This window comes from Vipera berus (assembly GCF_964194415.1).
Source record: "Vipera berus genome assembly, chromosome: W".
Lineage (NCBI taxonomy): Eukaryota > Metazoa > Chordata > Lepidosauria > Squamata > Viperidae > Vipera > Vipera berus.
The window spans coordinates 55,777,648-55,805,244 of record NC_138210.1 but is presented as its reverse complement, the minus strand read 5'-3'; the positions used below and the strand labels follow the sequence as shown (position 1 = coordinate 55,805,244).

General features: G+C 43.8%; 1 protein-coding gene across 1 annotated transcript; it reads right to left on the bottom strand.

Moving 5' to 3' along the window:
* Positions 1-1,724: 1,724 nt before the first annotated feature.
* Positions 1,725-18,965, bottom strand: LOC308676302 (dynein axonemal assembly factor 3-like; the record flags this gene model as incomplete). The annotated part of the gene is made up of 11 exons (XM_081342115.1): positions 1,725-1,917; positions 5,625-5,699; positions 6,768-6,882; positions 7,284-7,434; positions 7,577-7,690; positions 11,298-11,420; positions 11,925-12,101; positions 12,623-12,780; positions 12,958-13,051; positions 17,742-17,884; positions 18,887-18,965. 11 exons carry the CDS (start codon positions 18,963-18,965, stop codon positions 1,725-1,727), a joined length of 1,422 nt encoding a protein of 473 aa, XP_081198241.1.
* Between the last annotated feature and the right edge of the window lie 8,632 nt (positions 18,966-27,597).

Below are 27,597 nucleotides of genomic sequence, written 5' to 3'. Positions count from 1 at the left end.
ATGAACTACAATGCTGAGATTAAGGCGGATGATTTTCAGAGTGCCTGAAGATGGGGTCGAGCAGATTCATAGTCTTGTTTTAGCAGTTGCTGCTGTGCTGCGTCTGATACCGCTACCTAGGGAACTGGCACTGCATTTGCCTGCTTCAAATAGTAACACGCTATGCTGGAAAAAGAGAGCAATCAATTCCTAGAGCTGATGTAATTTTTTTTTTTGGTCTAGAATGGATCTGCAATCGGATAAGACCGATGTTCCAATCTCCCCAAAGTTTTCTCAACCAAATTAAGTGCCAGCCTAAATTATCTGTCAGGATTACTGAGAAAGGAAAAACATCAGAGGATACCGAGTCCCTTGGGTGAAAGAGCAAGAGAAAAGCTGTAATTAACAACATGCCAGGAAAAGCGATCCTCACTCACTATTAGCTTCTGTGTCATCACAACCACAGCTCTTAATATTCCTTGATTCATAGGTGCAGTTCTTAAGACTGCAGTCGGCCCGGAATAGTCTGGTTTATTTTACACGGAAAGCAAGAGATCAACAAAGACACCAGAGCAGCATTTCAGAAAGATTGCTGATTTCAAGGAATCTTCTCCCGTTCTCATCAGTTTGCCAGGTTCTGGAGAAAAGTGTTAGGTTAAACAATGTTCTCTTGAGGCTGATGAAACCTCATTGTCCCTCTCTGTGAAATGGACATGCTTTACAGCTTTACCCTACAAAGGAGTAGGGGGATTAGAAGTAGCAGGCAAACCATCTTTATGAGAGATTTGCATTGTTATCTTCCATGGCTGGTTTTCCTATGGAGGAAGTCAGAGGCAGCCGTGCATTTGAGAAACCACTGCCTTGAAATATTTAGGGACGAATCCAACAGACTTGTTGACGCAGGAAGAGGGAGACGTTTTTCCCCCCCTGCATTACTGGGAAACAGGCTTGGCTGGTTGTATGAAGTGGCCATGAGAACAGGAATTAAGTTGTTGGGTGAAGATAACCCACTGATGCTGATGTAGTAAAAGAACAGCCTACCATGTCTAGGGGCAAGAAGCAAGTTACGTATGAGTGCCTATACCAGTGGTGGCAAACCTTTTAGAGACCGAGTGCCCAAACTGCAACCCAAAACCCACTTTTGCATCATCGGGTGCCGGGTGGGCGTGGCCCATTGGGTGGGAACGGCTGTGGTGGGAACGGCAAACTGAGTGGGACTAAAAAGTTCAATCAATCAATTCCAACTTTGCAAGATCTTTTTTTTTCCCTCGCGAGAAGTTGAAATTGATTGATTGAATATTTTTTTTTTGCACATGGGGGCGGAGGGCTAAAGCGAAAAGGTTTTATAAAACCCAGCTGAAGGCCTAGGACTGGGGCGACGGCGCACGTGCCCACAGAGAGGGCTCTGCGTGCCAGCTGTGGCACGGGTGCCATAGGTTAGCCACCACGGGCCTATAACATTCTTCCGTGTGTCTGATAGATAAGACCAGTATTTCTCAACCATGTCCACTTTCAGATGTGTGAACTTCCAACTCTCGGAAGAGAATTCTGGGAGTTGAAGTCCACTCATCTGAAAGTTGACAGAGTTGGGAAACGTTAGGTAAGATTGTTTCAGAAACATGCATTCTACTTCTCTTTTGATCTGACAAGCGAGACACCGATCAACAAACATGGCAATTTTCAACAAGAACCTATTTTATTAAAGGATCATTTTAAAAAAATTAATGTATAACAAAATGGTAGCCTCAGGGACCAGGGACTACCATCTCTGGTGGAATTATCTCACGGGGGTTATCTCCAACCTCCTGGTCTCCAAGTTGAAACAAAGCAAAATGTTTTTTGTCTGTTTCAACTGGAACAAATCCTGCATCTGTTGCCAGACGAGTCACTCGGGAGGAGAACTCGGAGACTTGTTCTTTGCGGAGGTCAGGCAAGAAACTACAAGCAGAACACACAAATTGACAAGGAAAGATTGTGAGCTGTTTGTGTCTTGGTAACCATTCAGTTATCTAGCTTATACATCAAGCTGCTCTAATTAAGGGGGGGAAAACAACAAAAAACAACTTTCTGTTATTTTTTTCTGGTCATTTGCTTTAATAAATCGTTTGCTCAATGAGCAAACAATGTATTCACTCGGCAGAGAGGCCAGACCTTTTATTGCATTATTTTGTATTATGTAATAAAGACAATTTTCAAAAGATGTTAAGAACTGCAGTGGAGAAAATTGTAACCCAACATCCCAAAGGGAGATAAACAGCTAAAAAACGTATCAGCAGCCGTGAGGGGTAAAGGAGGAAATTGACTTTAGTGCTTATTCACGCAACCGGTTTTTGCCATACCCTTTTCTTGCCATGGAACCGGGAAGAACTACTGCCCTCAATTTTGCTGTCCTCCTGGCTGCCGTTGATATTCATCCAGAAAAGACTTTGTTGTGCTGCTATCTGTACAGGCGCAGCGTGCAACATTGTAAGGGTAGTGATGGCTGGCTTACCGGGGCTAAATCTGAATGTCACCGGCTGTGATAAAGGACCTTACTAATCACTCACTCTTCCATAGAATGTGTCCTGGGGTGGTCCTTGTCCACTCCAAGTACTCCATCCAATCAACTTCTTTCCTGCTCCCTTCCCTCCCTGAGCTGTCAGTCCATCAATAGGGACACAGTGGCTCAGTGGGTTAGGACATTGAGCTTGTCGATCAGAAGGTCGGCAGTTTGGCGGGTTGAATCCCGAGTGCCGCGTAACAGAGTGAGTGCCTGTTACTCGTCCCAGCTTCTGCCAACCTAGCAGTTCGAAAGCACGTAAAAATGCAAGTAGAAAAATAGGGACCAGTACGGTGGGAAGCTAACAGCGTTCCGTGCACCTTTGGCGTTTAGTCATGCCGGCCATATGACCACGGAGACGTCCTTGGACAAAACGCTGGCTCTTCGTCTTTGAAACGGAGATGAGCACCGGCCCCTAGAGTCGGAAACGACTAGCACGCATGTGCGGGGAAACCTTTACCTTTACCTTTACCCTGCATGCAGTTATTGCCAACCTATAGGATTCTATTTTCAAATGCACCTACAAATGATCGGAGGGCACGGAGAGAAGAGCGGAGGCAGGCTCAAAAGAGGGCTGCGGGGCTACTTGGGAGAAGGTCGCCAAGCTCCTCCTCACAAGGAACACCTGGCTTGGGTTGACTTAAGCGGAGCCTGGGGGAGACTGTCTTTGTCGGGAACAACTGTTTGCTTTGGCATGCACTCCCCCGGCCTTGGAAAAACAGCCTTGACTCTTGTTTCTGCCTTTGCCTTGCCTTGTGCCTTTGCCCTGTGGATTTGCCTTTGCCCTGTGGAGTTGCCTTTGCCCTGCGAGCTTGCCTTTGCCCTGCGGAGTTGCCTTTGCCCTGTGGAGTTGCCTTTGCCCTGTGGAGTTGCCCTTGCCCTGTGGAGTTGCCCTTGCCCTGTGGAGTTGCCTTTGCCGTGGACTTGCCTTTGCCCTGTGGACTTGCCTTTGCCCTGTGGAGTTGCCCTTGCCCTGTGGACTTGCCTTTGCCCTGTGGACTTGCCTTTGCCCTGTGGACTTGCCTTTGCCCTGTGGACTTGCCTTTGCCCTGTGGAGTTGTCTTTGCCCTGTGGACCTTGACTCTGGACCTTGCCCCGTGAACTTGCACCTTATCTTTGGACTTCCTCTCTGCCTTTGCAAATCGGTTTTGTTGCTTACTGGCTTTTGTTTGTGGGACTGTGGGTGGCTGCCTTCGGGGAAGTCTGGAGTAGAGCCTTACTGGCAGTTGTCGCACCATTTGTTGTGGAAGTTAACAAAGCAATAAAGGACTCTATCGAAGCCTGCCTCTGCCTAGGTGACCTGGGTCATACTATTCTAGACTGTCCACGTAGAAAGCTTTGACTCAGCCTAAGCTGGGAAACTTCTCTTCCGCCAGACTTTTAAAGTTCTCCTTAGGCTGATGAGAAAAGAGATACTGATAAATGGCCATCTTCATGCCAGGGTGACTAGGCTGTGTAGGAAGATTCTTAGCTTGGCACCAAAAACTCAACAAGACAAGCGCTTGATGTCATTGGGGGACTGGAGGCTAAAACATATAGGGAACAGTTGCTGGAATTTGGTATGTGTAGTTTAACGAAGAGAAGGGTGAGGGGTGACATGATAGCAGTGTTCCAGTATCTCAGGGGCTGCCACAAAGAAGAGGGAGTCAAGTTATTCTCCAAAGCACCTGAAAGCAGGACAAGAAGCAATGGATGGAAACTAGTCAAGGAGAGAAGCAACCTAGAACTAAGGAGAAACTTCCTGACAGTTAGAACAACTAACCAGTGGAACAACCTGCCTCCAGAAGTGGTGAATGCTCCAACACTGGAAGTTTTTAAGAAGAGACTGGACAGCCATTTGTCTGAAATGGTATAAGGTTTCCTGCCTTAGCAGGGGGTTGGACTAGATGACCTCCAAGATCCCTTCCTCCTCCTCCTCCTCCTCCTCCTCCTTATTATTATTATTATTATTATTATTATTATTATTATTATTATTATTATTATTATTATTATTATTATTATTATTATTATTATTATTATTATTATTATTATTATTATTATTATTATTGCAGGGAAGGCTTCCACTCCACTTACAGGCCTTCTAACTTCTAAGGACAAGTCTGTCTGTAACTGATGCCCTCACAAGAATGGCCAAGCGCATGTGACACACATGTTTACAGGTAGCACACGTGGAGGAGATAAGAGCCTATTAAAGTACACAAACTGTAGTGAAACTACAGTTCTCTGCTTCAAAAACAATTTATCCAAACCAACTTTTTAAATATTTACATAGGCTAGCAAACCTTGTGATTTTCTTCAACACATCAAACTTCAATTATAAATTGACTACACATCATGAAAGGGGCTTCTGCCGAGTCAAGCCGCTTGTTTAACCAGTTTATTTTAGCCTTGTTTGATGGTGGTAGGCAAGCAGCTGCTTTGCGAACCTTCTCCACCTTGGGGTCCCGCAGACGAGTGGATTTCAACTCCCATAATTCCTAAATATTAACTGAATGAAGTTGTAAATTCTTGTACAAACGTTACTACAGAAATTGTTCATGAAGCTGATTGTCCTGGGCTACCCAGTATAAATCTGTACAGGTAGTCCTCAACTTAACAACAGTTCGTTTAGTGACTGTTCATAGTTACAACGGCACTGGGGGAAAAAATGGCTTAGGACCATTTTTCACATGACGTTTGCAGCATCCCCATGGACATGGGATCAAAATTTGGACGCTTGGCAACCGGTTCATATTTACGACAGTTGCAGTGTTTCGGGGGTCACGTGATCCCCTCTTGCGACCTTCTGAAAAAGCAACATCAATGGGGAAGCCAGAGTCACTTAACAACCGGGCTACTAACTTAACAGTGGAAGTGATTCGCTTAACAACCGTGGCAAGAAAAGTCGTAGCGTGGGGCAAAACTCGCTTAATAAAAGTCTCGTTTAGCAACATAAATTTTCGGGTCAGTTGTGGCCGTAAGTCGAGGACTACCCATACAAGCAATGCAGCTGAATGGAAAGAAACATGAGTGACAGCAATTCTGAAAAAAATGGCAACCGTAGCGTAGAACGTGGAGGTTGCCTTGACCTGCTGGAAATGAGAGAATGAAAGAAAGCAAAACTTACTTTGTTAATTCAACAATAAGAGTGGCTTTTGGAGCTGACACCAGACTCAGATTTGGCTTAAGATAATGCACCATGCTACAAAAAAAAAGAAATAAGAAATAAGAAATGAATGTCATTGGAAGGAAGATTATCTTGGTCCCCCCACTTGATCTGACGTGGTCTATGCAACTATGAGTTTTTTTGTCTATCAACTTAGAAAAATATTAATTGAATTTCCCCAAAATTCCACTTGTCTCATCATGCTGAGATATACACGGTAACAGTGGCAACAACCTGCCTTGATATATTGACTGGAATATGTTCCTTTTCACATGGTATCTTAAGGAGGCATGATTTTAAATGTGGATAGCTTAAAGTTGCTTTAAAAAAATCATACAGGTAGTCCTCGACTCATGCCCACAACGGAGTCCGAAATTTTGGTCACAAGTTGTTGCAGTCATAAGTTGAGTCACCATACTGAGTCAATTTTTTTGCAATCCTTGTTATGATAGTCATAAAGTGAGCCAATGTGGTCATTACATGAATTATGTGGTTATTAAGCAAGCCTATTTGCTTATTATTATTGGGCAAATCCAGCCTATCCAGTTGGCATTTGGGGGCCTTCTCTGTGACATGCAATCTCATGACCATGGGGCGGTATGGTAGTTGTAACTCTGAGACAGATCAGGAGTAACTTTTTTCAAGGCCGACGTTATTTGGAATGGTCATTAAGTAACCAGTCGTAAGTTGAGAACTGCCTGTAAAAGAGTTTGGAGAGTTGGCTGTTATCGTGAAATTTGTGAAACAGCCAAACGTGACGAGCGGGGAGGCGTTTCTTTCTAACAAGGCTGGCAGATATTTGGTAACACCACCACTCTAGAGCAGGGGTAGGCAACCTTGGCTCCTTTATGACTCGTGGACTCCAACTCCCAGAATTCCTGAGCCAGCATGGCTCAGCTTGGAAACCTCTCCCTTTCCCCTCAGCATGGCTGGCTCAGGAATTCTGGGAGTTGAAGTCCACGAGTCATAAAAGAGCCGACGTTGCCTACCCCTGCTCTAGAACGATCAGCTCCCAGTGAAGTTGGTTATTTCCCACATCTCAGCAGGAAGTCAATAAGGAAGAATCCTGGCTTCCCAGCAAAGAAAGTTCCATCCTATTCCTACCTGCAAGAGAAGAAGAAGAGATTGAAAAGCTGTTGATATTTGACTTTGTGATGGAGTTCAGGAAGGCAGTCCAGGGGCAGGAAATGGACCCGGACCTCTTCTGTTGCGGGAAGTCCTAAAGCATTGGAAAGACGCAAAATGGTGAAAAGGGAGAGGTAACAAAAAGAGTTGGACCCAGATCTAGAAAAACGAAGGTGGATTTGCTCAGCTGTTACAAACAGAAGCCTCACCATAAAATTACAGAGCAGTTGCGAAGGCCGGTGGTTTACAGCATTATTATCAGCACCAGAAGAAAATGGATAGTGCTGTGTTAAAAAGATCTAAATTTACTTTAATCTCTCCCTTCCCCTAAAAAAACCCCCAAACATTTGGTAATAATCAGCTCTGAATTCCTGGAGCAAAACCCAAGATATAAATCAACTTAGCCAGAAAGGCAAACAGTGAGTTGAAGAGTCTGGCACACCAGAAAAGATCCACGGAAGCCCCTTAAAGAGAACGCGCTAATCAGCCACGTACCTTTTGTGACACACAACCCAGTGCAGTCACCACCACCCTGAAGGTTATCATCTTTCCTCTCTTCAGATGGTGCTGATGGGTCATACCAGGTGTTGTATCTCAGTTCATACAATAGGGCAGTGACATTTTGCCAGGAGATTTCTTGCGCATCCTGTGAATGAAAAGATGAGCAGCTTGAAAATGTGCACCAGCAGGAGATCTTGTTCTGAGCCGTGCCTGGATGCAGCCATCGCTTTCACAAATATCAGTTTGTAACACACACACACCCAACCTTCCAAAAGTATCGTGCTTACTTTACCATTGATGGTTTTCAGCAGACTGGGATCTTCAGCTTCAATGCCAAATGTGATGTATGGGCCGGTGGAGATATCTCCCCAATATCCCCGTGCTGGGATGGGCTCCCCTTTCTGGGAGATGAGAAATTGGAATGAGTTAATTTGGTCTGTCATATCACTGTTTTTATCCCTAATTGGGTTTCCCAGCTAGAGTGGGAGAAAAAGCAATTATAAAGATGAGAAAGGGCACTGCGCTATAGGGTAGGGGTCTCCAAACTTGGCAACTTGTAGATTTGTGGGCTTCAACTCCCAGAATTCCCCAGCCAGCCAGCCATGACTGACTGGGGAATTCTGGGAGTTGAAGTCCACAAGTCTTAAAGTTGCCAAGTTTGGAGACCCCTGCCTTAAAACACTTTTAGCAGACATAAAGGAAATATAGTCCAATGGTGAACTTGCTAATTTCTGTAGCATGTTTATGAGATGTACAACTCTTTAAATATTGATCAGCTCAGACATTATATGGCTGGCTGAAGAATTCTGGGAATTAAAGTCTTAAAAATTTGCCAGGTTTGGAGACCCTGTGCTAGGGTAATAAAAGCAAAAAAGTGAAGCCCCTTTTTCCAACTTTTGCTAAAAAAAATTGTGCCCCTTTCAGTAGATGGAGGATTAGATCAATGTGGGGAAAACACCGTTCATTTTGGACCATGGACTCTGGTCTCATGGCAGGAAAACTGGCAGTTTCAAATTAGTTTTGTGACTGCTTTAAAGTCTAATAATATTTATACTTCATTCACATGGAGAACTACAACAGGTTTGATGACATCGTAAATGAAGGTAGCACAAAACTCTTGGTAGTTTTGTTGCTAGGATCCATTATTTCATCCTGTAGAGAAAACTGAGTAAATGGCTGGGAAAATGGGGAAAAAAGTAGGATTAAAGATCAGAAACAGATAATTTATAGCACTGCTGAAAGGAAAGCAGTTTAAATACAGGCCTACTTTTTTGAGCCTGCAACAGATCTACCTGCTACTAGCATATATCTCTAAATAAATACCTAGAAAAATGGGTGCACATAATCAAATTGCAGCAAAGTTCTAAGGATTTCTGAAAGAGTAGCTGTGAATTAGATGCTTTTCTCTTATTCTTTGAAATGTCTAGTAGTGGCTACGTGTCACTTTGACACTTCACTCTGTTGCTACAGCAGTTTTACCAGACTATATCATAGGAAAGTTGGCAGAACCGGCAGCTAATTTTTTTGTTGCCCAGGCCCAGAATGGACTCCTGGAAGTGGCATCCACACAGAGAACCGGTTGTTCACATATTTGAATCCCACCACTGGTCTGAGGTAAGGCGACTTTAATACAATTTCCTCATTCCTTACATCCCTCATTACTCACTATCGCTCAGCATAAGCTACAGTGAAATGCGCTCTTTTGAACTCGTAGAAAAGGTAGAATTTTTAAATAATGTGTATATAGGTAGTCCTCGACTTACAACCATTTGTTTAGTGGCCGTCTGAAATTACAACGGCACTGAAAAAAGTAAATGAGTGTTTTTCACACGACCGTTGCAGCACGCCCATGGTCATGCGATCGTATTTATGACAGTTGCAGTGACTCGGGGTCACGCAATCTCCTTTTGCGACCTTCTGACAAGAAAAGTCAAAGAGGAAGACTAAAAACCGTGTCACTAACAACCGCAGTGATTCGCCTAACACCTGTGGCAAGAAAGGTGGTAAAATGGGTCAAAATTCACTTACAAATGTCTTGCTTAGCGACATAAAACAAGTTGATTAATAACAAACACATAAATACATTTTGGGCTCAATTGTGGTAGGTAAGTCAAGGACTACCTGTATTTCGTATAAAAATGTATCCTTGTCCAATCAGAACCCCTCTCGGCAATCATCTAGAGCAGTGTTTTTCAACCACTGTTCCGCGGCACACTAGTGTGCCGAGAGATGTTGCCTGGTGTGCCGTGGGAAAAATTGAAAAAACACTGACCTAGGAGACAGCGGTGAGAGGAGGAGGAGGAGGAGGAGGAGGAGGAACAGCCGCGGCCGGAGCGGCGCTGCAAGACTCTCTGGCGGGGAGCGCTGGGCACCGTAGCCTTGGCTAAGCTGACGGCCCTACTTCGCTGGAAGCAAAAGCCCGGGAAAAGAAGTGGGCTCGACCTCTCTAGGCACCAGGGCTCCACGGCAGCGTAGCTCCGCCCCCTTCTCTGGCTTCGGAGGGTCTCTTGCTGAAGAGAGAGAAGCTGGGGAGAGGCGACCGGCTCGCTTATCGGAAGAGGACGGACGGGCGGCTAGCCCGGCTCGCCTGAGCTGTCGTGTGGTTGGTTGCCTGCAACGTTCGAAAAAGCTCTTCTTCCCCAGCACGCGCCGCTTACTCCTTACTCCCCGCGCGGCTGAGGATGCGAGACTCCCGCCTGGTCGGCTGCCTGGCTCCGCTTTCTTTGCTCGACGCGACCCCTCGCCCCAGCCCGAAATAGAGGGATCTGACCTCTTCGCTCTTGGAGGCTTCGCTTGCATCTGAAAAATTACATGGCTGATTTTTTTTAACCTGTCCTTTTGATACGTTGCATAATAAAATGTCCTTTGGACCAAAGCAATTAAAAACCTTTGGGGTTTCCCCCCCCCTGGAGTGAAGTGCTTTTGATGGTAAAGGTGAGAAAGAAAGAAAAAAGGAAGGGAAAAAAGGAGAAAGGGGGAAGGGGGAAAGGGAGGGAGAAAGAAAAAAGGAGAATAGAAAAGAAAGAGAGAGAGAGAGGAAGGGAGGAAGGAAGGAAGGAAAAAAAGCAGGAAGAAAAATTAAAAAGAAATGCAAGTAGCTTCCAGTTTCCACAACAAGTAGAAAGCAAGAAATTGAGAGAGGGAGGGAAAGAAATTGGGAGAGAGAAAGGCAGGAAAGAAAGGAAGGAAGATAGAAAGGAAGAAAGAGAAAAGAAAGAGAAAGAAAGAAAGAGAAAAGAAAGAAAGAAAGAAAGAAAGAAAGAAAGAAAGAAAGAAAGAAAGAAAGAAAGAAAGAAAGAAAGAAAGAAAGAAAGAAAGAAAGAAAGAAAAATAAATGAAGGAGAAAAATGCAGAAAGAAAAATTAAAAAGAAATGCAAGTAGCTTCCAATTTCCACAAGTAGAAAGCAAGAAATTGAGCGAGGGAGGGAAAGAAAGTGGGAGAGAGAAAGGAAGGAAGGAAGATAAAGAAAGAAAAGAGAGGGAGGGAAGAGAGGGAAGGAAGGAAGGAAGAAAGAAAAGAAGAGAAAAAAGAAAATACAGAAAGATAAATTAAAAAGAAATGCAAGCTTTCCTTTTCCTTCACAGCAAAAACAAACAAAAGCCCCAAAATAAAATAAAATAAAGAGGCTAACAATAATAATAATAATAATAATAATAATAATAATAATAATAATAAGAAGAAGAAGAAGAAGAAGAAGAAGAAGAAGAAGAAGAAGAAGAAGTTGGAAGGGACCTTGGAGGTCATCTAGTCCAACCCCTTGAGAACACAGGCCATCCTCGACTTACGACCGTTCGTGTAGCGACCGTGGGGAGGTCCAACGGTGCAGAAAACGGTGGAGTGCCTAGTGATTTTTTTCATGAAACAAGTGTGCCTTTGCCCAAAAAAGGTTGAAAAACACTGATCTAGAGCACTGTTTCTCAACCTTGGCAACTTGAAGATTTGTGGACTTCAGCTCCCAGAATTCCCTTGCCAGCTCCCAGCATCTTAAGAAAGTGAAAGATCTCACGTGTCTGACGAGACGTCCAGATGCCAAGGTTTTGTTGGGGACATCGTAGGTGGCTTCTCGCATTTCAAAGGCCATGCCTGTGTTACGCCAATGGAAAAACTCACGGAAGTTTATTGTTATGGCCTAGATGGAGAAAAAGAATACAGGTAGTCCTCAACGTACGCCCAGAATTGAGCCCAAAATTGATGTTGCTGAGTGAGACATTGGTTGAGTGAGTTTTGCCCCATTTTACGACTTCTCTTGCCACATTTGTTAAGCAAATCACTGCAGTTGTTACATTAGTGACACCGTTGTTAAGTGAATCTGGCTTCCCCCTAGACTTTGCTTGCCAGGAGGTCGCAAAAGATGATCACGTGACCCTGGGACACTGCAACCATCATAAATACGAGCCAGTTATCAAGCATCTGAATGAAAATACATGAACATGGAGATGCTGCAATGGTCCTACGTGTGAAAATGGGTCATAAGTCACTTTTTTTAGTGCCATTGTAACTTCAAATGGTTACAACTGTTGTAACTTGAGGACTACCTGTATTGCGACGGCAGAGGAGTGTCCCTACTGTGGTTTCTGTAGTCCCACACCCCAAATGTGCTTGGCTAATGTTTCTCCACATTTTAGTTACATACCCCATGCTCATGCAGCTTCATGGTGAGATCCCAGTCACACACCCCACGACGAGAGTCGTAACGGGTGCCCAGATATTGCCGGAGCCGCAGGTCCCAAAGCTGCTTGATCTGGAAAGCTTGTGGCTCTGGATTCCGCCAGAACTGAAAAATGGCCTCTAATTGGTCCCGCTCCCTGAACTATCCAAACAGGAAGAAGAGTTAGGAAGTTGCTGAATCCCCAGGTCTCTGGTCCTACACGGGGGAAGAGTGTTAAGGAGCTGAAGCCAGGAAAAAAAAATGTCCCCCTGCTTTTCATCATTTTTTTAAAAAAAACATTCCTTGCCTCTTTTAGTCGTTTATCGTATAGCACCAAGATGCAGGGGTAGGCAACCTTGGCTCTTTTTATGACTCACAGACTTCAACTCCCAGAATTCCTGAGCCAGCCAAGCTCCCGGAGCCAGGTTCAAAAAAATAACAGCCAAGCTGGCTCAGGGATTCTGGGAGTTGAAGTCCACGAGTCATAAGAGAGCCACCCGTTTCTGTGTGAGGAAGACGGGTGACAAACGAATAAAAATGTGAAACACGGTAACTTGGATCCACAATCTGGGATGCGTGGCTATAGATTGTGGAGCTCAAAGAGCCAGGGCAGCACGGTAAACCTGTCTCCATTGCTCCTTTCAGTGATGATAGCCTGGCTGTTGGATTCATTTGCATTTCACCTTGAGGGCAGAGAAGTCCAAAACAGGGAGATTAGCCAGCTGGAAGTCCGAGTCTGTGATGTAACGGATGAAGAGGGCTGCTTTCTCTTGCAGATAGGCAGCGGTCTGGCTCCGGAGGAGAGTGTTCCCCATAAGTTCCAAGAATATCTCACTCTTCTCTTAGGTGAAGGAGGACATAGCAAAGAGATATCAATTGTTAAGGCATTAAGATTCAATTTTCTGGATCTGCCACCTATCCCCAAACCATCAGAGAGTGGCCCAGAAGCCCAAACCAACTGGTTTCCAAAGAGGAGAGTGAAGCTGGGGTAGGCAGAGGAACCGTAGTTTCTCCTTACCTTGCAGGCCCATCTTGTCTGGAGGCTCCAGAGCCAGGTTCAAAAATAACAACTGCCGACTCACAGCCTCCAGGTTGTTCTCCAAAACATAGAACTGAGTGAATGAGAGAGGCAATTAGCTGAGCAAAGTGGAAAATCTTCCCCATTACACGGTGAATATCAAAATGGAAACTGCCTTACATCGACTGGACCACTGAGTCATCGAGACCCATTTTTTTTCCTTTTTAAGCAGATTAAAAAGATGTGAAACACATCGCTGATCTGCAACGTCTTATTAAGTTTGGCTCTTAATTAAATAAGACATGCTTAGTACAAAATGAAATATCTGATTGTCTGGCCTGCAGTGCTTCCCAAGCTGGGTTCACTTTCCTGCCTCATTACCGGTTAAAAACCAGAATAACTGATGGATCTTTTATCAGTAAAAGACATGATCGGAGCATTATTTCCTGGGAAATGAGAATTCTCGTGTAGTTTTTAAAATGAGGTACCCACTCAAGCCGAGAGAAGCAGATATGTCTGCATGAGTGTGAGTTGTGGAAGAGAGAGAGAGTTGACTGCAGGAAGCTTGGGGCTGGAAGACCTCTCTTAGGGAGGGATTCTGTTCTTTATATTTTGGATTTTTTTTTCTCCATTGTGTGGCCTGTACTATATTTGCAAATAAAAGAAGACATTACGACGATACTGCAGCTCTTTAGCTATTGTGGCATCCCAAAAGAGCAGCAAATCTGCCCCATGTTCTTTCCATTACAGGTAATCCTGGGCGTATGACCACAACTGAGCCCCAAATTTCTGTTGCTGATAATTGTTAAGTGAGTTTGGCCCCATTTTACGACCTTTCCTGCCACAGTTGTTAAGCGAATCAATTGTAAGTTGTTAAGTAAGTAAGCTGACTTTGAAGTGAGTCTGGCTCCCCCCACTGACTTTGCCTGTCAGAAAGTCACAAAAGGAGGTCACGTGACCCCGGGACGTTGCAACCGTCCTAAATATGAACCATTTGCCAAGTGGCTGAATTTTGATCACATGACCACGGGGGGATGCTGCAATGGTGGTAAGTGTGAAAAGCGGTCATAGGTCCCTTTTTTCAGTGCTGTTGCAATTTGGAACGATCACTAAATGAACTGTGGTGTAAGATTTATCTCTATTCAGACGCTGAAAACATCCAGACAAGCTTTCTGCAGAGAAAATTCTGAATCCTAAATTCTTCAGCTGTAACCCATCTTCTAAGATCTCACTTCCCGCATCCTTACCACTCTTCTGGGAAAATTCTTTTTCCCCCCGTTTAAAAGCTTTGCCAGTTTACTGTTCAGCTGTATACTTGTTCTGTACCAGCCTGCTACCGGCCCTGCAGAAAAGGCAGGGACAACCCCTTTACAAACGGCAAGAGGCTGGAATTACGCCTGCCAAATTTATAGCTACAAAAACAAACAAGACACGAACCAAGAAACAGGAGCTTTAAGAAACACGAACTATCCGAGCGGTTGCCTTCAGCAAACCAGCCCTCCCCACACATTCCCCTTATATAGAGTTCAGGGCGTGGCTTCTCTCTGCCTCCTTCCGAGAAGCCCCATTGCCTTCCTCTGTTTACTCCTAATTGACTGCCTCCTGCGTCGGGCGTCCTTGAACAGGGCCAGCTGTGGGTCATCTTCATCCACGCTGTCAGGCTCACACAGCTGGGTCTCCGTGGTGACCAAGTGGGAGGGGCCTGGCTGAGGGCTCTCATCAGCAAGATCTTCAACCCCCTCAGCAAGGTCTTCAACACCCCCCTCCTCCTCCTCTGAGTCATCCGACCCAACTGCCGAACCCACAGGCTGACCCTGAATCACAACAATACTTTACAAACCGATTCACTATCCAGGAACCGTTGTAACTCCAATTCCCTCTTAACACACTGTGCTTCATTCCTATCATCAAGAATTCGCGAATTCAAACGAAGCTCCTATGAGACCAATACCAGGAACTCAAAAGTTTCCTTTCCACAGCCCTGCTCCATCCCCCATCCCACCCGTCCATCACAATCCTCTTGCTATGAAGCAACATGAAAAATGCTTGCTGTGAGAGTCACTGCCGTTGACTCACAGCCTCGTGAGGAAGGAAGGGCGCCAAAGGACATCCGTACGAATGTAGGAGTTGCGATGGGGGATTGCAGTGATGCTGCATCTGTGGCCACGCACATGTCCTTGTTCATCTTTACTTCCACACCTCCACCTCACAAGTCAACCGCAATACACAAGAACTTCAGCAGTGTGATAAGATGAAGGACGATCATTGGTGGACAGCTACCAAAGCAACGCTGTCAAGACTCCTCACTTATGCCGGGAATTAATTAATGTCATCACACATTTTAGGAAAAGGAAACAGAAGAAACAATAAGCCACCATCACTTTTATCACACGGGCAGAATGACTCAAATTTGAGAAGAGAAATCACTAGTTTTGGTGCCTCTGATATAGCCCAGTAGAAAAATCCTTCCCCTTGCAGAAGGAAGTGCAGTTCTTCTTCCCAATCTCCTTGGTGAATTTTAGATACAGGTAATAGACTTTTTTTTATGGAAAAGCAGCTAAATATAGGAGGAATTCTAGTATTTTCTTGATGTTTCAAAACATTCTCAACTGTATTGTCAAGCATTTATGTATCGCTGTTTACACTTGGAGCCAGTCTGTTGGAGTTGTTGTTTTTTGAGAGAGCGCTGAATATACTGCAGCAGGAATGGACAATTGCCCCTTAAAAATGATTTCAAACATTTACTTGTATTTACTACTATACTTCATTACTTGCCCTCTCTCCATCACGGAAATCAGTAACAGCATAACAAGAGTGGGAAGGGATCTTGGAAGTCTTCCAACCCCTTGCTCAAGCAGGAAACCCTATACTATTTCGGACAAATCGTTGTCCAAACTCTTCTTAAAAACCTCCAAGGTTGGAGCACCCACAACTTCTGGAGGCAAGTCGTTCCATTGGTTAATTGTTCGCTGTTAGGAATTTTTTTATATATTTTTTTAGTTCTAGGTTGCTTCTCTCCTTGATTAGTTTCCATCCGTTGCTTCTTGTCCTGCCTTCGGGCGCTTTGGAAAATAGGTTGACCGCCTCTTCTTTGAGGCAGCCCCTGAGATATTTTAACACTGTTAAGTAAGTGTTCCAATATTAAGGTTCCTATGCTGTCTCCTAGTCAAGATTTGTTTTTAGTTTCTGCAAGATTGCGACTGCATCACTTCACATCACACAACAGCTTATGGCTGTTGCAAGCCTATTCCAAGAAAGCTCCCATTTTGAGGGGCAACAGAGAAAACTCTAGACTAAAACAAATACACATTAAATGTAGACCATTCTAAGTTATTTAACTGAATGGCAGCGATGTATTAATGAAAGAAATAAATGGCAAGCCAAGTCACTAGCGGAGAAATGCTATCCCTGCAGCAGGTGCAAAGAAATGTACTTCCTAGCTATAGAATTGGCTTTGTCCTGTTGCCCAAATGCTATAGGTCAGTGATGGCGAACCTTTTCGAGACTGAGTGCCCAAACCCCAACCCCAAACCCACTTATTTATCGCAAAGCGCCAGGGCCACATCAGCACTGTGGTGCTCTCGGGGAGGAGGGGTGTGGCCCCCTGGGTGGGCGTGGCTGCAGTGGGCGTGGTCACCTCGATGTTGCTCGGGGGGGACACCTGTGGGTCTCGGGCAGGGTTTGGGGGAGATCCAGGGTGTCTCTGGTGGGTGGGGCAGTGGGCAGGAGGCTCATCCTACGGGGTGAGGCAGGGGGCAGGGTGGGGTGCCATTGCCACAGGGCAGGGCAAGGTGAGGCAGGGGCCGCTGCTATCTGACACCATCAGCCCCCACACACAGAGGCCAGTGAGTATATGGGGGCCAACGGTGTCCGTCAGCAGCCACAGCCTGCCGGCCCCTCAACCGGTGCATTCTGGGGCTCCGCAGTCTGCTGCCATTACTGGGCGTCCTCCATCAGCAGGTGGAGTAGGGGAAGGGGAAGGCACGTGATGTAGACCGCTGGATGAGCCTACTCTGTCCCACCTGTTTTTGCTTGCGGTTGGAGAGCAGGTCGTTGCTGGTCATCTTGGGCCCCTCGCAGATCTTGCCCCTGCCCCGCGCATGGAGCCTGTTCCTCTCACGCACCCGACGCACCTTGGCCACACCTCGGGCCACCGTGGTGGCCTAATGGACGTGCACGAGCTGCTGGCGGCGTGCATGCCCACAGAGAGGGCTCTGAGTGCCGCCTCTGGCACGCGTGCCATAGGCTTGCCACCATTGCTATAGGTGTTATAATAAGTTATTACTAAAATAACAAATCTGCAAAGTTTAGGTCAATAACCCAAGAAACCATTCAATCTCTGCAGAATGTAGTGGGCAGAACTAAATAAAAACACAAAACGAGGAAAAAAAGGTAAAGGTTCCCCCGCCCATGCGTGCTAGTTGTTTCCGACTCTAGGGGCCGGTGCTCGTCTCTGTTTCAAAGCCGAAGAGCCAGCGCTTTTCCAAGGATGTCTCCATGGTCATGTGGCAGGCACGACTAGATGCCAAAGGCGCATGGAACGCTGTTACCTTCCCACCGTAGTGGTCCCTATTTTTCTACTTGCATTTTTACGTGCTTTCAAACTGCTAGGTTGGCAGAAGCTGGGATGAGTAACAGGCGCTCACTCTGTTACGCAGCACTCGGGATTCGACCCGCCAAACTGCCGACCTTCTGATCGACAAAGTGCAATGTAATTATCAGAACAAACCAAAGTGCAAAAAATAGCATAAGGCAATCTGAAATGGAAGGAAAAGGTTACACACATTGATTTTTCTCCGAGGCTGCCGATGCATATGACTCATCGTTTTTAGGATATGTCGTGCATCTATAGACCCCACTAGCAGGATGTTCAGTTCAGGAACGCCATTCTGGGATAGTTTCAGGTGCTCCGTGGAGGATTCTAGAGCTACAGAGATAATTAGTATGTTCGTTCACGACTGCCAATATTCAATGCTAAAGACATATGTTATTTTCCTAATAGGAAAACCCCGCATGTTCAAGAACTGGCAAAGAATGTTTTCGTATTCCGCATCTGTAAACAATTGCACATGAAGTAAATAGTAATTTGCAGAAATTGGAAATGGCAGAAAGAGGCTGTTTCAACTTTGTGCCGTGCAGCGATTATGTTAGCTTCTGTTTACTTATGGAATCAAACAATTTGACTGGGGAATCTAAATTTTTGCATGCAGCCATATCAAGGAAGCACAATCGTTTTACAACACTGAGTATGTGGACGTTTGACAGCCTATTAAGACTGCTTTCACAAAATGCCCATCATGGAAAGCTTTATGTTTTTCTTAAAAAGCTGCCAGGATAGAATATTGTTCACCAAAATGCCCATTTACTTGAAGACAAACCAGCTCCTCTGGCTTACTTTTAGCATTTTTTTCTAGTCAGAAGAGTACATTTTCGGACAAAGCCCTGGGCTAAAATGTTTATTTAAAAAAAATTCTGTCAGGACGATGCAGTGACCCTGCAGATCCAGAGCTTTTTTTAAAAAAAATAATAATAAATAAACACAAAGCCAGAAAAAGAAATAAAGGATCGCTTTGCGACATATCAATTTCATATTTTCAATTAAAAACACCTTAAAAATTAACCACAAGTAGCATATGGAAAAGCTAAAAATATTGAAAGTGGGTATAAAGATGGGATGAGGGAGAGCAATATCACCACACAGGAGCATCAGGTTGTCTCTGTGTGTATTTGTGTATGTAACACATACCTAGGCTCTCATCCAACAGAATATCAGCATCTGATGGACCAAGAATTACTTTTTATTCAGATGTAGCATCACATTACTAAGCCCACGTAGGAGCAGAGAGAAGAGAGTTTTTGCTAGTGGAAGCAAAAATCTCCTTCCACATTTGTGGGACAAGAGGCTCCAATTTCATAATAAAACATGAACACAGTTGCAAGTTGAGTGCTGGAGAAAACCCCCACCAAGCTGTGGTGCCAAAACCATTGCCAGTACCTGCTGCTAGCATGACTGCAAAGAAAACATATCGTAAGAAAAAACATAAAAATTGAGGAATTGTGTTATCAGGAACCCATCACAGTTGATTTACTCTCTTGCTATAATTCTGTCTACTTTTCACCTTCTAGATAGATACGAAAACTGATCCTTCTTCTAATAATATGACTCTGGGCAGCATGCAAGAGAAACAAACAATAACCAGAACAAATTACCACACCTTAAAAAAAAAGCTACCTGAGGTATAAAATATAAAATGGCACCCAAACACAGCAAGTAAACAACCAGAAGGGAACTCCACTCAACTGGATCCAAACAGCAGGGCCTTGATTTTGCTGTGACCTTGTTAATCTTAGAAAAACTGCTCTTCTCAATTTCATCCTTTACCACAGACCTGATCCATCTTATAGGATTGCTACATCCCATCTTTTGCAAATGGGTGCCTATATTTTTTAATTTCTTGTGAACAACTCCAATTCTTGGAATTATTCTATATTGTAATGTTTCTAGACTCTACCAAACTGGAGAAGAGATGAAAAAATTGCTATTCTTTTGATTTTACTCCAGGGGCAGTATATTAAGTAGATACCACATACCTTTCTCCAAAAGGCAACTTGACTTGCATCATTTGTGAATCAACATAGTTCAGGCTAACCTAAATTCTAAAACTGAAGGGACAAACCTATTTACAAAGGACTCCTTGTTACTTGCCAGTGCTTGTCTCCATATTTAAGTGATCTGATCGTATGCACCTTTGTTCCTGATTCAAGCAAGTCATTTCAGAGAATACAAATCCCTTATTACACCAATTTGCCAGGAATCAGGGATAAGTAAAAGAGCATTTGCTCTGAAGGGAAATAAAAATTCACTAGAAAGAATACAAAAAAGTAAAAAAAAGGAGAGGATGCTTTGCTGCTATGGAGCATCTGATGTAACACGAAGGCATTTGTCATCTTCTGATTCCCCACAATAACCTCAGGTGGAGACTAGAATGGGGCCAAGGGACCATCTACTAAGGTAATATCCATGACACCCAATTCTTATCTCAGCTTTTCATTTTAATTATTTCAAAAGTGCAAGCTTACAGCAGATATTAAGACTCGTGAATTAGTCCAATGCTTCATTTTAGATATATTATGAGTAGCCAGCTGCTTTTAAGATGAAAAAGAAGACAGTAGTGTAATATGTGATTTTAAAGTTCAGATGGAAAGAAAATGCATGGGGTATACACAGTATATATATGCTTCTCCCAGAAGAAGGAAGCAGAAGCCACCAGCCTGATGATGACGGATGGGATTCCGTCGAAACGTCGCCCCTACACCTTTAGTTCTACGCGGGGAAAAACCCGAATAACCAAAGATCCACATACGAACACCCGCGAAAACCTCAGAAAACATATATATATATATATATATATATATATATATATATATATATATATATATATATATATATATATATATATATATATATATATATATATATATGTAGATCTAGAGTCTCGGGTTTCTTCCCGCGTTCCTTTCATCTTCAGAAAGTTGTGGCGACGTTTCGACGAAATCCCATCCGTCATCATCAGGCCGGAGTGTTCCTCCTGCTGCTTCCAGGAGCAATGCGTGGTCTGGCTGTTCCTTTCCTTCCAACTGCCGGTGGGGCTGTGTTCTGACTGGGTGGAGGCGTGGCTGCTTTCTGATTGGGTGGGGGTGTCCTCCGATTGGGTGGAGGCGTGGTTGTCTTCTGATTGAGTGGAGGCGTGGCTGTCTTCTGATTGGGTGGATGCGTGGTTGTCTTCTGATTGGTTGGAGGCGTGGCTGTCTTCTGATTGGGTGGGGTATGTTCTGAATGGGTGGGGTTTTTTGTTGTGTTGTAATATCCTGAGTGTTGTGATTTGGTATCCTGAGGAGTGGGCTGTGTAGTGGCCTCCAGAGCTTTGGTTTGGCTCCGAGTTCGAGGACCTGCTATGTATCTCTGGTATGGGTCAGTCAGGTTCGTGTGTGCGTTCTTCTGCTTGGGTGATGGCACTTTTGCTTGACTTGTTCTGTCTTCTGTGTGGGAGAGTTTTTGTTCTGGGTGTGGATGAGTCTTGCTGGGGCTGGTGGCATTTGGGGTTGTTTGTTGGTTTTTTAAATCCTTGTTTGCTGAAATTCGTTTCTCTATCAATGCTGGTTTCCAAATGGCATGTAGGCGGGAGGTGTCGTCTCGCTTGTTCATACTGTCTGGGTGTTTTTCTATTTCAATGGCTTCTCTGATTATTCTGCTATTGAGATGTTCTATTTTGGCGATTGTTTTTGTACCTTCAAAATTGATGTTGTGTCCCGTAGTGTTTATGTGTTGTACTAGTGAAGATGTGTGATCTTTCTTCTGTACTGAGTTCTTATGTTCTTCTACACGTACCTCTATTCTTCTGTTAGTCTGTCCGATGTATGTTGCTGGACAGGAGGCGCATGGGATTTGGTATATGCCCTGGTTTTCCAGTTCTATTTTGTCTTTGGGATTTCTCAGGATGGTTGATATCTTTCTGTCAGTATTAAAAGCGGTTTTGATGTTATGTTTGCGTAGTACTTTACTGATTTTGTCGGTTGTTCCTTTTATGTAGGGCAAGATGGCTCGTCCGTTGTTCTGTTCTTCTTCTTGGATGTTTTTCTGTTTTGGAGTCCCCTGCTGAATCATATTGGTGATTTTGTTTTTTTGGAACTTGTTTGCTGTCAATATGTCTGTCAGGGTGTGTAGTTCTGTTTGTATATGTGTTTCATCTGCAAGGCGTCTGGTTCTTGTTATTAGTGTTTTGGCTACTGAATTTATTTGTGCTGGGTGATGATGTGATTGCGCATTGAGGTAACGGTTGGTGTGTGTTTTCTTTCGGTAGACTGTGTGTCCTAGGGTGCCGTTTTGTTTTTTGTATATAAGTACATCCAGGAAAGGTAACTGGTTGTTTGTTTCAATCTCCATGGTGAATTTTATTTTGGGATGTAGGCTGTTCAGGTGTGTTAGGAAGTTTTCTAGCTCCTTTCTTCCGTGGGGCCAGATCACGAAGGTGTCATCCACATATCTGAGCCACAGTTTCGGTTTGTTTGTAGTCTTTTCCAGAGCGTTAGTTTCAAATTCTTCCATGAAAAGGTTGGCGATAACTGGTGAAAGAGGGGATCCCATTGGTGCGCCTTCTATTTGTTTGTATCTCTGGCCTCTGTGTATGAAGTATGTGTTTGATAAGCAGTGTTCTGCTAGTTCTATAATATGGTTTGGTGGTTGGTATTTGCTTCTTATTGTTGATAGAGCTTCTTGGACTGGCACCTGGGTGAATAGTGATACCACATCGAAGCTGACTAGCAAGTCTTTTTGGTCTATATGTAGATTTTTCACTAATTCTATAAAGTGGTATGAGTTTTGGACATATGAAGCTGCCATTTCTGCTTGAGGTTGTAATTGTTTTGCTAGGTATTTAGCTAAGTTTTGTAGTGGTGAGCCTATAGAACTTACTATGGGTCTTAGTGGGATTCCATCTTTGTGTATTTTGGGGAGGCCATATAGTTTTGGGCATCTGGATGACTTCTCCCTAGGAATGATTGTTTGTTGGATTTCTTGGCTTATAGAAGTTGATTTTATCTTTTTCTTGGTGGTCTTTTCTAGATAGGTTGTGGGATCTCTATATATAGGTTTGTATGTAGTTTCTTTGAGTAAGTTGGACAGTTTCTCTTCATAGTCTGATGTGTCCATTACCACTGTAGCATTGCCTTTATCTGCTGGTAGTATGATTATGCTGTTGTCTTTTCTTAGGTTTTGCAATGCTACTTGTTCTTCTTTTGTTAGGTTGCTTTTGGGTGGTTTGCTTGTGCATAGGATGTGGGTGACTTCATGTCTGACTTGGTCTGCTTCATCTGCATTGAGTTTAGTTAAGCTGGTTTCAACTCCACATATGATGGTTTCTGTGGGAATTTTATTTGGTGCAACAGCGAAGTTGAAACCTTTTGCTAGGACGTTCGTTTCTGCTGTTGTTAGTCTTCTGTGGGAGATGTTATGCACTACTTGTTGTAGATGTTGTGATGTGGTGGACGAGCCATCTTGCCCTACATAAAAGGAACAACCGACAAAATCAGTAAAGTACTACGCAAACATAACATCAAAACCGCTTTTAATACTGACAGAAAGATATCAACCATCCTGAGAAATCCCAAAGACAAAATAGAACTGGAAAACCAGGGCATATACCAAATCCCATGCGCCTCCTGTCCAGCAACATACATCGGACAGACTAACAGAAGAATAGAGGTACGTGTAGAAGAACATAAGAACTCAGTACAGAAGAAAGATCACACATCTTCACTAGTACAACACATAAACACTACGGGACACAACATCAATTTTGAAGGTACAAAAACAATCGCCAAAATAGAACATCTCAATAGCAGAATAATCAGAGAAGCCATTGAAATAGAAAAACACCCAGACAGTATGAACAAGCGAGACGACACCTCCCGCCTACATGCCATTTGGAAACCAGCATTGATAGAGAAACGAATTTCAGCAAACAAGGATTTAAAAAACCAACAAACAACCCCAAATGCCACCAGCCCCAGCAAGACTCATCCACACCCAGAACAAAAACTCTCCCACACAGAAGACAGAACAAGTCAAGCAAAAGTGCCATCACCCAAGCAGAAGAACGCACACACGAACCTGACTGACCCATACCAGAGATACATAGCAGGTCCTCGAACTCGGAGCCAAACCAAAGCTCTGGAGGCCACTACACAGCCCACTCCTCAGGATACCAAATCACAACACTCAGGATATTACAACACAACAAAAAACCCCACCCATTCAGAACATACCCCACCCAATCAGAAGACAGCCACGCCTCCAACCAATCAGAAGACAACCACGCATCCACCCAATCAGAAGACAGCCACGCCTCCACTCAATCAGAAGACAACCACGCCTCCACCCAATCGGAGGACACCCCCACCCAATCAGAAAGCAGCCACGCCTCCACCCAGTCAGAACACAGCCCCACCGGCAGTTGGAAGGAAAGGAACAGCCAGACCACGCATTGCTCCTGGAAGCAGCAGGAGGAACACTCCGGCCTGATGATGACGGATGGGATTTCGTCGAAACGTCGCCACAACTTTCTGAAGATGAAAGGAACGCGGGAAGAAACCCGAGACTCTAGATCTACACATACAGACACCCGCGAGAATCTACGAAAACAAATATCATACCTCTACGGGGAGGACATCTACCAACTAACCAGGACTTACGAAAAGTCAGAAGTACGAAGAGCAAGAATACTAAGTGACATACCTTTCCTATGCCAATGTCGAGACCAAAATATAAGACCAAATTGTTTCAAATTGAAATTCCACATCAATACCACTTCAACCAAACGCATTCTAAGAAGAACAGAAATGGCATTACTAAGAAATGAACTCCACAATAAAAGATTTCAATTAGACCAAACAAACAAGGACCTACTAACATTACATCTCAAACTCAGCAACATTATTCACCCGATACTATGGGACAAAGTGAAACAACTGGCGGTTTGGAGAGCAGAAACAGAGACCATCTATAAAAACAACAGACATTCAAAGAAACTCAAACAATTAGAGAACTACAACAACCAAACAACCACATCACAACATCTACAACAAGTAGTGCATAACATCTCCCACAGAAGACTAACAACAGCAGAAACGAACGTCCTAGCAAAAGGTTTCAACTTCGCTGTTGCACCAAATAAAATTCCCACAGAAACCATCATATGTGGAGTTGAAACCAGCTTAACTAAACTCAATGCAGATGAAGCAGACCAAGTCAGACATGAAGTCACCCACATCCTATGCACAAGCAAACCACCCAAAAGCAACCTAACAAAAGAAGAACAAGTAGCATTGCAAAACCTAAGAAAAGACAACAGCATAATCATACTACCAGCAGATAAAGGCAATGCTACAGTGGTAATGGACACATCAGACTATGAAGAGAAACTGTCCAACTTACTCAAAGAAACTACATACAAACCTATATATAGAGATCCCACAACCTATCTAGAAAAGACCACCAAGAAAAAGATAAAATCAACTTCTATAAGCCAAGAAATCCAACAAACAATCATTCCTAGGGAGAAGTCATCCAGATGCCCAAAACTATATGGCCTCCCCAAAATACACAAAGATGGAATCCCACTAAGACCCATAGTAAGTTCTATAGGCTCACCACTACAAAACTTAGCTAAATACCTAGCAAAACAATTACAACCTCAAGCAGAAATGGCAGCTTCATATGTCCAAAACTCATACCACTTTATAGAATTAGTGAAAAATCTACATATAGACCAAAAAGACTTGCTAGTCAGCTTCGATGTGGTATCACTATTCACCCAGGTGCCAGTCCAAGAAGCTCTATCAACAATAAGAAGCAAATACCAACCACCAAACCATATTATAGAACTAGCAGAACACTGCTTATCAAACACATACTTCATACACAGAGGCCAGAGATACAAACAAATAGAAGGCGCACCAATGGGATCCCCTCTTTCACCAGTTATCGCCAACCTTTTCATGGAAGAATTTGAAACTAACGCTCTGGAAAAGACTACAAACAAACCGAAACTGTGGCTCAGATATGTGGATGACACCTTCGTGATCTGGCCCCACGGAAGAAAGGAGCTAGAAAACTTCCTAACACACCTGAACAGCCTACATCCCAAAATAAAATTCACCATGGAGATTGAAACAAACAACCAGTTACCTTTCCTGGATGTACTTATATACAAAAAACAAAACGGCACCCTAGGACACACAGTCTACCGAAAGAAAACACACACCAACCGTTACCTCAATGCGCAATCACATCATCACCCAGCACAAATAAATTCAGTAGCCAAAACACTAATAACAAGAACCAGACGCCTTGCAGATGAAACACATATACAAACAGAACTACACACCCTGACAGACATATTGACAGCAAACAAGTTCCAAAAAAACAAAATCACCAATATGATTCAGCAGGGGACTCCAAAACAGAAAAACATCCAAGAAGAAGAACAGAACAACGGACGAGCCATCTTGCCCTACATAAAAGGAACAACCGACAAAATCAGTAAAGTACTACGCAAACATAACATCAAAACCGCTTTTAATACTGACAGAAAGATATCAACCATCCTGAGAAATCCCAAAGACAAAATAGAACTGGAAAACCAGGGCATATACCAAATCCCATGCGCCTCCTGTCCAGCAACATACATCGGACAGACTAACAGAAGAATAGAGGTACGTGTAGAAGAACATAAGAACTCAGTACAGAAGAAAGATCACACATCTTCACTAGTACAACACATAAACACTACGGGACACAACATCAATTTTGAAGGTACAAAAACAATCGCCAAAATAGAACATCTCAATAGCAGAATAATCAGAGAAGCCATTGAAATAGAAAAACACCCAGACAGTATGAACAAGCGAGACGACACCTCCCGCCTACATGCCATTTGGAAACCAGCATTGATAGAGAAACGAATTTCAGCAAACAAGGATTTAAAAAACCAACAAACAACCCCAAATGCCACCAGCCCCAGCAAGACTCATCCACACCCAGAACAAAAACTCTCCCACACAGAAGACAGAACAAGTCAAGCAAAAGTGCCATCACCCAAGCAGAAGAACGCACACACGAACCTGACTGACCCATACCAGAGATACATAGCAGGTCCTCGAACTCGGAGCCAAACCAAAGCTCTGGAGGCCACTACACAGCCCACTCCTCAGGATACCAAATCACAACACTCAGGATATTACAACACAACAAAAAACCCCACCCATTCAGAACATACCCCACCCAATCAGAAGACAGCCACGCCTCCAACCAATCAGAAGACAACCACGCATCCACCCAATCAGAAGACAGCCACGCCTCCACTCAATCAGAAGACAACCACGCCTCCACCCAATCGGAGGACACCCCCACCCAATCAGAAAGCAGCCACGCCTCCACCCAGTCAGAACACAGCCCCACCGGCAGTTGGAAGGAAAGGAACAGCCAGACCACGCATTGCTCCTGGAAGCAGCAGGAGGAACACTCCGGCCTGATGATGACGGATGGGATTTCGTCGAAACGTCGCCACAACTTTCTGAAGATGAAAGGAACGCGGGAAGAAACCCGAGACTCTAGATCTACACATACAGACACCCGCGAGAATCTACGAAAACAAATATATATATATATATATATGATTATTATCACACTGATTTGGACTAGGAGTAAACATTGTTAATATGAATGCAACTTTAAATAAGAGGAACATTAATTTATCGTGAACAAATACTATGTGAAGCAATCTGACAAATTCAATTTATTCATATGAATAAATGCATAACATTTGCATGGCCTAGCCTATTTCTGGTGGTCTTAATTCAGTGTTCTCTCTTGGAAGAATGAGATGTTACGGTTTAAAATGAAAAATGAAGTCGAATGATGAAAATAAGCCTATATATTGCAGGGAAGGGCTGTATTTCAGCAATAAAATACCTGCCAAAGATCATAAGTTCATTTTCTGGCCAGTATAGGAGAAGCTAGGAAAATTCTTCTTTGAAATCCCAATAAAGGGTTTTACCCATAATTACAATTGTAAATTCAGT